Source organism: Hyperoodon ampullatus (genome assembly GCF_949752795.1).
Source record: "Hyperoodon ampullatus genome assembly, chromosome: 13".
NCBI classification, from domain to species: Eukaryota; Metazoa; Chordata; class Mammalia; order Artiodactyla; family Ziphiidae; genus Hyperoodon; species Hyperoodon ampullatus.
The window spans coordinates 17505797-17518983 of record NC_136926.1 but is presented as its reverse complement, the minus strand read 5'-3'; the positions used below and the strand labels follow the sequence as shown (position 1 = coordinate 17518983).

Sequence of the window (13187 nt, the reverse complement as noted above, 5' to 3'; positions counted from 1 at the left end):
TCTCCAGACAGCGGAGTGTCTGCTTTTGGGAGATATTTAGCACAGAGTACTTTAGAGCTCTGGGCTCAAACTGTCTGAATTTGAATCCACACTTTGTCACCTACTGTGTTGTGAAGCTGGAGCTGGTGTATTGAATTAAGAACATGTAGATTTTGACCTCATGGATGAGGGGGCACAAACCACCCACGCGGGGTCCCCAGGTAGTTTCTTCAGCATCTGAGCTCCCACTTTGGGGAAGTAAAATCCACAGGGTCGTTCTGATGGAAGGTGCAGTTTCAATACCCCCACACCAAGGAAATAGTCATAAGATTTATTACTTACAGACCCAGAAGCAAGGGGATGCGGTGAGCCAGGGGAACGGCAGTCCTTCATCCCTGGGCACAAGCCAGCAGAAGATAGAGCAGGGTAGCAAGCACCTAGTACTTCTAAGGTGATTGGGGTGGAGGTTACTAACTTAGGCCAGGTACCCTTGTGCAGTAACAATAGTAAACAGCAAGGGTTGACATACTCTTTCTGTATAGGGTCAGATAGTAAATATTTTGAGCTTTGTGAGTCATATGGTCACTGTCAAAACTACAGTTGACCCTTGAACAACATGGGGGTCCACTCGAACTGTGCGGGTCCACTTTATAAGGCAGATTTTTCTCAGTAGTAAGTACCACAGTATTACCCGGTTCGTGGTTGGTTGAATCCACAGATACAGATGAACCTCAGATACAGAGGGCCAACTCTAAGCCGGCACCCCTAACCCCCACGTTGTTCAGGGGTTAACTGTTTTCACCTCTGCCAGTGAAGCTCTAGAGCAGCCATAGACAGTACCCGAATGAATGAGCTTGGCTCTGTTTATTGGAATAGCAGTAGGTCATGGTTTGTCCACTCCTGGTGTGTGGCAACCCATAGCGCTATATATATAGGCTGGTGACTCCCTCCTCTAAGTAATAACAACAGTCTTCTATTGAGTAGTGTGTCAAGTGCTGTATTAAATACTTTACATTATTATCCCCCTTTTATAGATGAAGTTAACTGAAACAAGTGAGGTGAATCAACTTTTTTTTTTTTTTTTTTGGCCGTGCAGCGTGGCGTGTAGTATCTTAATTCCCCGACCAGGGATCGAACCCAGGCCCCAGCAGTGAAAGCGCAGAGTCCTAACCACTGGCCTGTCAGGGAATTCCCTCAACTTTTTTTTTTTTTCCTACAGTCACTGTGTTTTGTTTATGAAGAAATTTAAAAGAACAGTGTGGAAAACTGTTACAGGAAGAAGCAGGCTGAAGACCAATATATCACATAATCCCACTTTTATTAAAAATGGTACTCATCATTTCACATTTCTTTATTATTTGAATTTTTTAAATAACACTGAATTTTTTAAAAATGTGTTTAAGATCTGCACGTTAAGAAAAGGACAAAGAAGTGTTTGTGATTTCTGATTTGGCTATACTTTTCATTTATTTTATTTTATTTATTTTTTTTTTTGCGGTAGGCGGGCCTCACTGTTGTGGCCTCTCCCGTTGTGGAGCACAGGCTCTGGACGCGCAGGCTCAGTGGCCATGGCTCATGGGCCCAGCCACTCCACGGCATGTGGGATTCTCCCGGACCGGGGCACGAACCCGTGTCCTCTGCATCGGCAGGTGGACTCTCAACCACTGCGCCACCAGGGAAGCCCCTTCATTTATTTTTGACCAAATGCTAGAAGCTTGTTTTACAGTTAAATGTAACATCCCATCTATAGTAGAATTTTATTTCAGAGAGCCAAATTTAAAGATGAAGGTTTTCTAAAATTTTAAAAGCACCAACATTGCAATTACATATGTATTTTAAGATTTATTTAGTCACATCACATCAATTGATATCTTGATTCAGCACTAAATACTATTGCAGGTAAATATTGCTATTCTGATTACTGATACAGCTTTTCACATAGGAAACAGCAGCAAACTTCCATACCTTAATTCATCAAAAGGCAGCTAAAAAAAATTTAAGCAGCTACTATAACACAGGTCATATTTAAATTCCAGGTTCCCCAAACCCCATCCCACCCTCATTTGGAAAGCAACCCAACATCTGCTCCTGAGCTTGCACCATGTAATCTCTTGTAGGAAGAAATGCCGTGTTTGCTTCATAGCTGCCTTGATTATACTGGGGACTTAGTCCATAGGTTAGCTTTTCGTTTTATTTATGGTTTCCTTTTCTGTGCAAAAGCTTATAAGTTTGATTAGGTCCCATAGCAGTTTGTTTCCTATTAAGCATTACATTCTGCCGCCTTGTACAGTGTGTCTTTACTAGATTGTAACCTTCTTAAATGACTGTCTTACTTTTTGTCTTTTTGTATCTTAAACGTGGATTTAATTTATTAAAATTTTATTTGATGAGACACCTGTTCCATTACTATGCTTAGAATACATACTTGCTTTTTTCCCTTAAAATAAGAAAAAATGTGGAAGAGAATTATTGTGGACCTTTTGATAGACAATATTTTTGATAAAAATACAAATTAAATTCTGTTTCAATATATTCCATCATGAAGAGAAAGATTGTAACATTTCTTAGGCCTGGAATATGTCATTTTCTGCATATTGTATTTGAAGCCAAATATTTTGCAAAGCACAAAAAAATTGTAGCTACCCTTGGTGTTTTGTGATGTGTTAGAATTGCATGTGAGAAAATACTAGCAGTTTATATAGCCAGGGCTTGTGGGGAACTGTATAAGGCAGCAGTTCTCAAATTGTGGCCTGTGGATCACTGGGGTTTACTCAGACCCTTTCAGGGAGTCTACAAGGTCAGACTATTTTCATAATGCTAATAAAGTTATTTGCCTTTTTCATTTTGACATTTTTTTTCTTGCAGTGAAAAGCAGTGGCACATTTTAAAAAACCATTGCTGTGCTGCTGTAACATGAATCAACGCAGTGGCACCAAACTGAGCTAATAATCATTGTATTCTTCACCACCATGCACACACTGCTTAAAAAAAAAAAAGGAAAGGCAGTTTCACTTAGAGCAAAGCAGTGAAAATTGCTTTTATTAAATCTCAATCCTTGAGCACACTTTTTTAATAATAAAACACAGAGTTCCCCCCGATTAAAAAATGGGCAGAGGACCTTCTTTTCCAAAGAAGGTATACAGATGGCCAACAGGCACATGAAAAGATGCTCAGTGGCACTAATCATCAGGAAAATACAAATCAAAACCACAATGAGGTATCACTCACCCCTGTCAGAGTGGCTATCATCAAAAAGACAAGAAATAACAAGAGTTGGTGAGGATGTGGAGAAAAAGGAACCCTTGTGCACTGTCAGTGGGAATGTAAATTGATGCAGCCACTACGGAAAACAGTATGGAAGTTCCTCAAAAATTTAAAAATAGAACTATCATATGATCCAACAGTTCCACTTCTGGGTATTTATCTGAAGAAAACAAAAACACTAATTCGAAAAGGTAATGCACCCTAATGTTCATAGCAGCATTATTTACAATAGCCAAGACATGAAGTAACCTAAGTGCCCACTGACAGGTGAATGGATAAAGAAGATGTGGAGGCATGTGTATGTATACATAGACACACACACTGTGGAATATTACCCAGCCATAAAAAAGAATGAAATCTTGCCATTTGTGACAACAAGGATGGACCTGCTGGGGGTGTTTTGCTTAGTAAAATAAGTCAGACAGAGGAAGACAAATACTGTATGTGGCATCTAAAAAAACCAAACAAACAAATGAATATAACAAAACAAACAGATACAGAGAACAAACTAGTGGTTACCACAGGGGAGAAAAGGGTGAAATAGGTGAAGGGAATTAAGATGTACAAACCGGCAGTTATAAATAAGTCACAGAGATGTATAGCAAAGGGAGTGTAGTCAATATTTTATAACTTTGTATGGTGTGTAATCTATAAAAATACTGAATCACTATGTTGTACACCTGAAACTAATATATTGTAAGTCAACTATACTTCAATTAAAATTTTTAAAGTTCTTATTAAGCACTTCTGCTATATAATAAAATACCATTGGTTTTCTTAAGAAAAACACTTGTGCAGTCATTTAAAATGCTAGCTGAACTAGCTGCTTTTTTCTTGGAACCTTCCATTTTTACTTGAAGGATGACTAGTGGACAAACTATGGAGTTATTCACACTTGGGTGTGTGGCAGACAGTTTCTCAAAAATGAATGAAGTGAGCCTGTTACTTCAAGGGGGAAAAAAGTTATTTTTGCCAGGGATAAAATTTGCATGAAAATAGGAATTTTGGAAATTTTGTGCCCATTATCATTAGCCTCAAGAGTGAAATTAACAGGGCTTCCCTGGTGGTGCAATGGTTAATAATCTGCCTGCCAATGTAGGGGACATGGGTTCGAGCCCTGGTCCAGGAATATCCCACACGCTGCAGAGCAACTAAGCCCATGTGCCACAACTGCTGAGCCTGTGCTCTGTGGAGCCCGTGAGCTGCAACTGTTGAGCCCACGTGCCACAACTACTGAAGCCTGCATGCCTAGAGCTTGTGCTCTGCAACAAGAGAAGCCACCACAATGAGAAGACCGCACACTGCAATGAAGAGTAGCCCCCACTTGCCACAACTAGAGAAAGCCCACGCACAGCAACGAAGACCCGAAGCAGCCAAAAATAAATTAAAAAATTTAAAAAGTGAAATTAACAAATGTGGTTTTTCAAATATTGTGTAATGAAATGTAACAACATCTGGAAGAGCTGCATAACTCAGTGACCAGTGTCTTCCAGGTGACCAATGCATGATGTTACAAAATCATCCATGGGTAAAAGATCCATTCAACTATAATATAGTCCATGGGATTTTAATGTAATATAGTTTTTTTTAAATTCACTGATAAGGTTTCAGATTCCACACTGCAAGTAACCTTTAAGAAATTACCACTTATTGAATTTTAGTGTAGTGTCAAAGAAGAATATCCTCAGTTATCTGAAAAGGTTATTGAAATATTCCTCCCTTTTCCAGCTACACATCTGTGTAAGGCCAGATTTTTTTCCCCCTCATAAAGTTCAACTAAAGTAACATATAGCAACAGATTGAATGCAGGAGCAATTATGAGAATCTGGCTATCTTCTGTTTAAGCCAGAAATTAAAGAGGTTTGCAAAAATGTAAAAGGATGCCCCTTATCTAAATTTTTTGTTTTGGGAAATAGTTATCTTTCCTTTAAAAATGTAATTTATGTGCTCGTGTAATGGTTTTATTATATTTAAATGAATTAGTAAATAAGCATTTAAATTTTTTATCACTTTTAATTTCTAGTATTGTAAATATCAATAGTTGTAACCCACAGGAACAAAAGCCCTCAGGGTCCTTGAGAGTATAGATGGTCTCAAGACCAAAAAGTTTGCCAAGTGCTATTCTAGGTCAGTGTGCAGGGTTGTAATAGTAGTTGCTTGGTTTGTTGGGTGGACAAGAATGCTTTCATTGTATAGCTGGCAGGCTGACACATAGAACACGTTATAGAACAGAACTCTCTGTGTCTCAGTTTGGCATGATTTTTAGCAGGATATGTGTCTAAGCACTTGCTGGTAAAGCAGCTAGAAATAGATGCTTGACTGTAGAGCAGCTCCTAAAATCCAGCATGATTCTAAAAATCTTAGGGTGTGAAATATAACCTTATATATGAGAGAACTTTCTGGTAGCTCTTTGTCTATTAAGACTTGGGGGAGTGTAGTTAAAGAATTAATGGTTTTCATAATGACCATATAAAATGTTTCAACTCAACAGCTGACCTATACTAATACATTATTTGGCAAAGTCTTCAAGTCTGTTTTTAGTGCGTTTGGCTAACCTGCTTTCAGCGTGTCTCAGCTGCATGTATGTAGCTTCTTTTTTGCATTTCTGTAAGAATTCCTTTACTTCAGAGTGTAGAGTAATTCCTGCTTTCTTTATCGTGAATCCAGCGTCTCTGGAAACAGTCACCTCAATGGGAGGGCCTGAGAGATGATACATTTCTGTTGATGCTTTGGTAGAGTCTGAAGTATAGGATACAGAGGGGCTGTAAAATAAGATTGCTGGGGCTTCCCTGGTGGTGTAGTGGTTGAGAGTCCGCCTGCCGATGCAGGGGACGCGGGTTTGTGCCCCGGTCCGGGAAGATTCCACATGCCGCGGAGCGGCTGGGCGCATGAGCCATGGCCGCTGAGCCTGCGTGTCCGGAGCCTGTGCCCTGCAACGGGAGAGGCCACAACAGTGAGAGGCCCGTGTACCGCAAAGAAGAAAAAAAAAAAAGATTGCTGGCCTTTGATTTTAATCCATGTTCTGTATTTTATAATAAATTCTTTTTGTTAAAAGGCTTTTTGTAAAACTTCCATAATGGTAGTTTGAGTTGAAATATATGAAAGTTCAAATAACACTGTGAAATAACTTATAACTTCTAATTATGTGATATTTGGTAGTTTGCAAAGTTCAAACTTTTTAAAAAGTTTTACTGTAAATTATAAAATACCATAAACTATATTAGGAGTCAGTTTTAACCATATTTTCTTGGTACAGATTTATTTGAAAAATAAACTGGTCCAGTATAGAAGAAACCATTAAATGAAACATCAGAACATTTTTTCTGAAACCATGCATTTTGCTCTGTAGTGGGTAGCATGCTTATCGCCAGAAAATGGAGATGAGAACTAGTAGTGCTAATCAGCCTCTTCGTAAGGTATTTATTTAACACATGGCCAAGACTGCACCTTGAAAAACAGATTGTGAGGAAAGTCAGTGACTAAGTATGGTTAGTCACACAGAGTAGAGCACAGCATAGAGAAACTGTGGAGGAGGAAGAAAGAGCTGGTTTAACCAAAATTCAACCCAGACTTCTAAAAGTCTTAAGTGATGTCTCTGGAGGGTCTCCATTGATTTGAGAGTTATAGCAAAAGAAAAAAACAATAGTACCAAACCTTAAGACACTGAGTTTGGGAAGTGTAAATGTTTAATCTACCTTTTAGGGAATGGCAATATGCTTCAGAACATGACGGGTACAGAAAAGCTAAGTCATCTAAGTAAAACACCATCAAAAGAAAAGTGCCCCCCCCACAAAAACAGGCTCCCTTCATATTTTATAGATCGAGTCTGAAAAACTTTTAAGTTGCTTTTTAAAATACCTATTGGCCCTTAATTATATGAAAAGCTGCTCAATCTCACTTTAATTCACTTTAAAATTAGTTACATCAGAAAAGTAATTAACGCAAATGAAAACTAACTGCTGGTAAGGGGTAGAGCAGTTTAAGTTCAGGCAGCATCTCTGATCCTGCTCCTCTTTGAAGACACTTCATCAGTTACCTGCTATCCTGGGTTTTCTTCCTCTTTCACTGTTTCATTTTGTTTTCTTTGCAGCTCCTCCTTCTTTCTGATCTTTAAATTTCTGAATTTTCAGGCTTTCATCCTGGGTCCTCTTCTCACCCATACCCGTGGCTTCAATTACCATGTGGAAGGCTATGAGCTCCCAATATGTATCCTTAGCTTAGAGCTGCTTCTGAACTCTAGACCCAGATAGCCAGCTGTTTCCTCAGCACATCCAGAACTTCAGATCTGCTCCTCCTGTTGCCTTTTTTGCCAAATGGTATAGCCATCCACCAGCTGCTTAGCAGAAACCTGGGGATCCTCTCTTAGCCTCATAAACAATCAACAAATCCTATTTTGTTGAGTCTTCTATCTCTCTCATTCATCTGCCCCCTAAGGAAGCCCCCCCACCCCTAGTTCTTAGGTAGAATCCACCTATTATACATTCTCAAGGTACCCTATACTTGTTGAAAATTTATAACATTTTCAACAATTATATCCACTTGCTTATGTTAACTTTTTGTTTTCATTGCTTTAGAACAAAATTTAATTTTTAAATTCCTTTAGAAAAGACATTCAGGGACAAGACCAAGACAGTCTTGATTTTTATTACGTCCCTGGGGGCTAGCAGAGTGCTGGGCACAGAAGCATCATTAAATATATACTGAGGGAAAAAAATGAAGAGAAATTTGTTTTAGGAAAATCCATAACATGAATGGATAGTGTGAACGGTGAATTCCTGAAGACAGACTTGCAAACATTGGGAATTCCCTGGGACTCTTCGCTTCTACTGCAGGGGGCCTGGGTTCGATCCTTGGTCCGTAAGCTAAGATCCCACAAGCCGAACGATGTGCGCCACCCCCCACCAAAAAAAAAAAGATCTCTGATAGTCAAGCCATAGAAGGGAGCTAAGGAATTGGTAGTAGGCCTGAGAGAAGTAGGGTATTTGCGGAAGTGGAAGTTGTGAGACTTACTGACTGTCGTCACATGTGGGAAGTAAGAGAACAGGGTGTCAAGAATGCTGAGGGAATCATGATATCATTCCTTAAGACATTTGGGTATGAAGGTAAGAATAATGACTTTAGTTTTGGGCTTGTTGACTTTAAAGAACCTTCTGTGGGACACCTAGATGGAGACAACCAATAGGCAGTTATAAAAATAAAACTAGAATCCAGGAGAGAGACACAGGCTTTAGTTCATCACTGAGCAAAACCAGTAAAATACTATTGATAATTCAAGTGTACAGAGTTGGTAGATGTTTTGGTACTTTTTTTTTTTTGTGGTACGCGGGCCTCTCACTGTTGTGGCCTCTCCAGTTGCGGAGCACAGGCTCTGGATGTGCAGGCTCAGTGGCCGTGGCTCACAGGCCCAGCCGCTCCGCGGCATGTGGGATCTTCCCGGACCAGGGCACAAACCCGTGTCCCCTGCATCGGCAGGCGGACTCTCAACCACTGCGCCACCAGGGAAGCCCGGTACTTTTTAACTTGGGAGTGGAAGCACATATTGCCTATCATACGGAGATGGCATTTTTTACATTAATGTCATTTAACATCCTGTGAATGTTAACTAATAATAGCTGTGAATCATACATTTACTCTTAATGTTAAGCTAGCAGATCTATGTTTTAATTATGTATTTTGTTAATTGCTAATTTATACCTGTTTTCCTTCCTAAAGACAAAAATAAAACTTAGTGGGGTTTATAGAAATCCATTAGACTGTAAACTCCATGAGGACTTGCTGCCATGTGATTAAAATTTTTTTCCTCTTATTTCTCTAGGGCCTATTCCCTGGTGGATTCCAGTCAAGTGTCTACATTTCTGATTTCCATTCTACTTATAGTCTATGGTAGTTTCAGGTAAGATGCTCTCAAAATGGGATTGATTTCTGTTGGAAGTGAAAGAAGCGTTGCTCTGAAAATGTTGGCACCCAAACTTACTGCTTCTGTGAGGAAAAACATGACTTTGACAGGAATTGAGTTGAACAGGATATTTCTGATATTTATTCTTTGGTTGGCTTCTGTTAAAACACTTCTTGGTTTTGCTTATGGCTTTGGCATTTTAATGCAAACAAGCAAAAACTAATTGCTTAAATTCTGGTTCTGAAAAAAAGGATTCATGTAAATACACTCATTGAGAGGGTTAAGGAGAGTCCTTGACAGTGATTCTGCAGAGTCTCAGAGGGGACATAAAGTTTTTCTTAATTAAAGAAAAGGCACTGACCTACGTTGAGCCATATGAGACTGCTGATAGTCAAATTTTTGACCTACACAAACAATATCATGGTTCAACCTACTTTTATGAGGATTGTGCATGGTAGCATTTACCAAGTATTTTCTCTGCTGACCTTTTTGAAGTTCCCATCCTAGCAAACAGCCATAGAAATACAAAGGAAAATCAGGAAGCTAGGTACTCCCTTCTTTTCACTATTCTTACTTTAGAGGAAATTTGGTGGTTGTATAACTCAAATAGTTTTGTGGCTGATACATTTAAAAATGAAGGCTGCCTGAGAAATTTTAAATTGAGAACTTGAAAGGGAGCAACAGTGATAAACAAAATAATCAGGCATAAGGATTGTGAACTATCCAGTATTATATCTGGATTTTAATGGGTATTTGGTAAAATCATAAGATTTCCAGGCTTTATCCCAACACTGAGTAGGACAAGTAAAATACTGTTGATAATTCCAGTATCAGTTGATAAAAGTTTTAATCATTGAGACTTCAGCTGGGAGCCCTAGGTTCATAACCACTCTTAGGAAGCATTAGTCAAGCCAGGGCAATTTAGAACCTCATCAGCATAACCCTGATATTTTGTATCTCTATCCTTTGGACAAGTTTTTGGGTTTTTCTTTTTGAGTATATAATGTTTCAACATTTCAAAAGTCTTTATAATTAAAAAAAACCTTTAGACTCACAACTCTAATACTCCTTTCATTAGCTCATATGACATTTTATTTGGCACATACTTATATACTGTGTACATTTTTATAGTTTAAATAATTTATATTCTGATTATTGTCTAACAAAAATATTTTTCATCATCCTCTTCATACTAATTTTTAGTAATTTGATATTTCTTTGTATTACTATCTTATTCCACTCTTTTGGGACATGTGAGTTGTTAAAGTGACCATCTTTTTATGTATTCTTTTGCTTTGGCTGAAAAATATCCCTAAGATAAATATCCAAAAATTGAAAAACTTCTCCAAAGAGTATGAACTGGCTCTTACTACATATTGCCATGTTGTTTTCCAGAAGGGTTATACCAACTTAGAATTGGGCAAGTTTTAAACAAAATTTTATGTAATAAATATACCATAGAATTATATTATGTGGATGGAAAGGATTTCTCTGGTACATCTCCTTATTTTACAAATGAGGAAACTGAGGCCCAACAAGATGAGGTAACTTGCTAAAGATTATACAACTAGTTGGTAACAAAATCTGGATTGGAACCCAGTTCTTAAGACTTGTGGTCCAATACTTTATGTCTTTTATACTTTAATAATGCACTTCCTGCAAAAAGTAAATCATGATGCCTTTAATTATACATTTAAATTTACCTCATTTTAAGTAAATTTGGAAGTATTTCCTCCTCTTCTGTTTTCTGGAAAAGATTACGTGAAATTGTGTTACTTCTTTTTAAAATATTTGATAGAAATCACCAGAGAAGCCATCTAAAGATGGAAGATTTGGGGGGGTTTGGCTTTGGTTTTTCCTGCTTTATTCATCTTTTTTTTTTAAAGAATTGGTAAAGGCTTTGTGTGCGTGTGCAGTAAAATATACATAACATAAAATTTACTATTTTAACCCATTTCTAAGCATACAGTTCAGTAGCTGGTAAGGGCTTTTTAAAACACATGTTACTATCTATTTTTTATTTTAAAAATTTATTTTATTTACTTATTATTTTTGGCTGCACTGGGTCTTCGTTGCTACGCGCAGGCTTTCTGTAGTTGCTGTAAGCAGGGGCTACTCTACCTTGTGGTGCACGGGCTTTTCACTGTGGTGGCTTCTCTTGTTGTGGAGCATGGGCTCTAGGCGCGTGGGCTTCAGTAGTTGCGGCATGCGGGCTCAGTAGTTGTGGCTCGTCGGCTCTGGAGCGCATCCTCAGTAGTTGTGGCTCATGGGCTTAGTTGCTCTGCAGCATGTGGGATCTTCCCGGACCAGGGCTTGAACCTGTGTCCCCTGCATTTGCAGGAGGATTCTTAACCACTGTGCCACCAGGGAAGCCCACTATCTTTTTATTATAGCCGTTCTAGTGCTAGGGTATGAAATATCTCATTCTGCTTTGACTGCATTTCCCTGATAACTGAGATCAGGTTGAAAAGATGTTGAGCATCATTTAATGTACTTGTTAGGCATGTGTTTTTCTTCTTTGGTGAAATGTCTATTCAAATCTTTGCCTATTATAAAATTGGGTTGTCTTATACCAAATTGTAACAGTTCTTTAAATATTCTAGATCCAGGTTCTCTCTCAGTCACATGATTTGCAAATATTTTCTTCCAGTCTCTAGCTTACCTTTTCATTTTCTTAACAGTGTCTTTCAAAGTGTAAACATATTTTATTTTGATAAAGTCCAACTTAACAACTTTTTGTCTTGTGGAGTATGCTTTTGGTGTTGTACCAGAGAACTCTTTGCCTTATCCATGAGCACAGTTTTTCTCCTATATTTTTACGTTTTACATTTAAGTCTGTAATTCATTTTGAGTTGATTTTTGTGAAATACAAATGAAGTACAAATCTAAATTCGTCTTTATGAATATGACTATCCAGTTGTCCCAGCACCATTTGGTGAAAAGACGATCCTTCACCCATTGTCAAAAATCAGTTGTCCATAAGTGTAAAGATTTGTCACGGGACTCTCCATTTCTTTCTTTTTTTATAAATTTATTTATTTTAGTTATTTATTTTTGGCTGTGTTGGGTCTCATTGCTGCACGCGGGCTTTCTCTAGTTGCGGTGAGTGGGGGCTACTCTTTGTTGTGGTGCACAGGCTTCTCATTGCGGTGGCCTCTCTTGTTGAGGAGCATGGGCTCGAGGTACATGGGCTTCAGTAGTTGTGGCTTGCGGGCTCTAGATCACAGGCTCAGTAGTTGTGGCATACGGGCTTAGTTGCTCTGTGGCATGTGGGATCTTCCCGGACCAGGGCTCGAACCCATGTCCCCTGCATTGGCAGGTGGATTCTTAACCACTGCACCACCAGGGAAGTCCGACTGCTACAGCTTTTATAGTAAATGTTGAAATCTAGTAGTATAAGCCCTACAGCTCTGTTCCTTTTCAAAAGTGTTTGGCTATTATGGATCCTTTGTATTTCCCTATTAAGTTTAGGTTCAGCTGGTCTGTTTCTACAAAAATTCTTCTGGGATTTTTTTTTTTTTTTAAATTTATGGCCGTGTTGGGTCTTCCTTTCTGTGCGAGGGCTTTCTCTAGTTGCGGCAAGTGGGGGCCACTCTTCATCGCGGTGCGCGGGCCTCTCACTATCGCGGCCTCTCTTGTTGCGGAGCACAGGCTCCAGACACGCAGGCTCAGTAATTGTGGCTCACGGGCCTAGTTGCTCCGCGGCATGTGGGATCTTCCCAGACCAGGGCTCGAACCCGTGTCCCCTGCACTGGCAGGCAGATTCTCAACCACTGCGCCACCAGGGAAGCCCTCTTCTGGGATTTTGATAGGTATTGTGTATCTATAGATCAGTTTGGGGAGAATTGCTGTCTTAATAGTATTGAGTCTTTCAATCCAGGGACCTGGAATGTTTCTCCATTTATTTAGATAATCTTTAATTTTTCTTAGTAATGTTTTGTAATTTTCAGTGTACAAGGTTTGCACCACTTCTGTTAAACTTATTCCTAAGTATTTTATTCTTTTCGATGTTACTGTTGATGGAATTTTTCCTTGATTTATTTTTAGA

General features: G+C 38.9%; 1 protein-coding gene across 1 annotated transcript in view; it reads left to right on the top strand.

Annotated features, from left to right (window-relative positions):
• Positions 1-260: 260 nt before the first annotated feature.
• Positions 261-13187, top strand: part of SPPL3 (signal peptide peptidase like 3) — a gene marked incomplete at its 5' end in the record, with an annotated part of 51258 nt that continues 38331 nt past the window's right edge. The window contains 3 exons of the mRNA XM_079718140.1: positions 261-430; positions 9059-9136; positions 10606-10683. Of these exons, the coding sequence (XP_079574266.1) occupies positions 261-430; positions 9059-9136; positions 10606-10683 (326 nt within the window). The remainder of the gene's footprint in view (positions 431-9058; positions 9137-10605; positions 10684-13187) is intronic.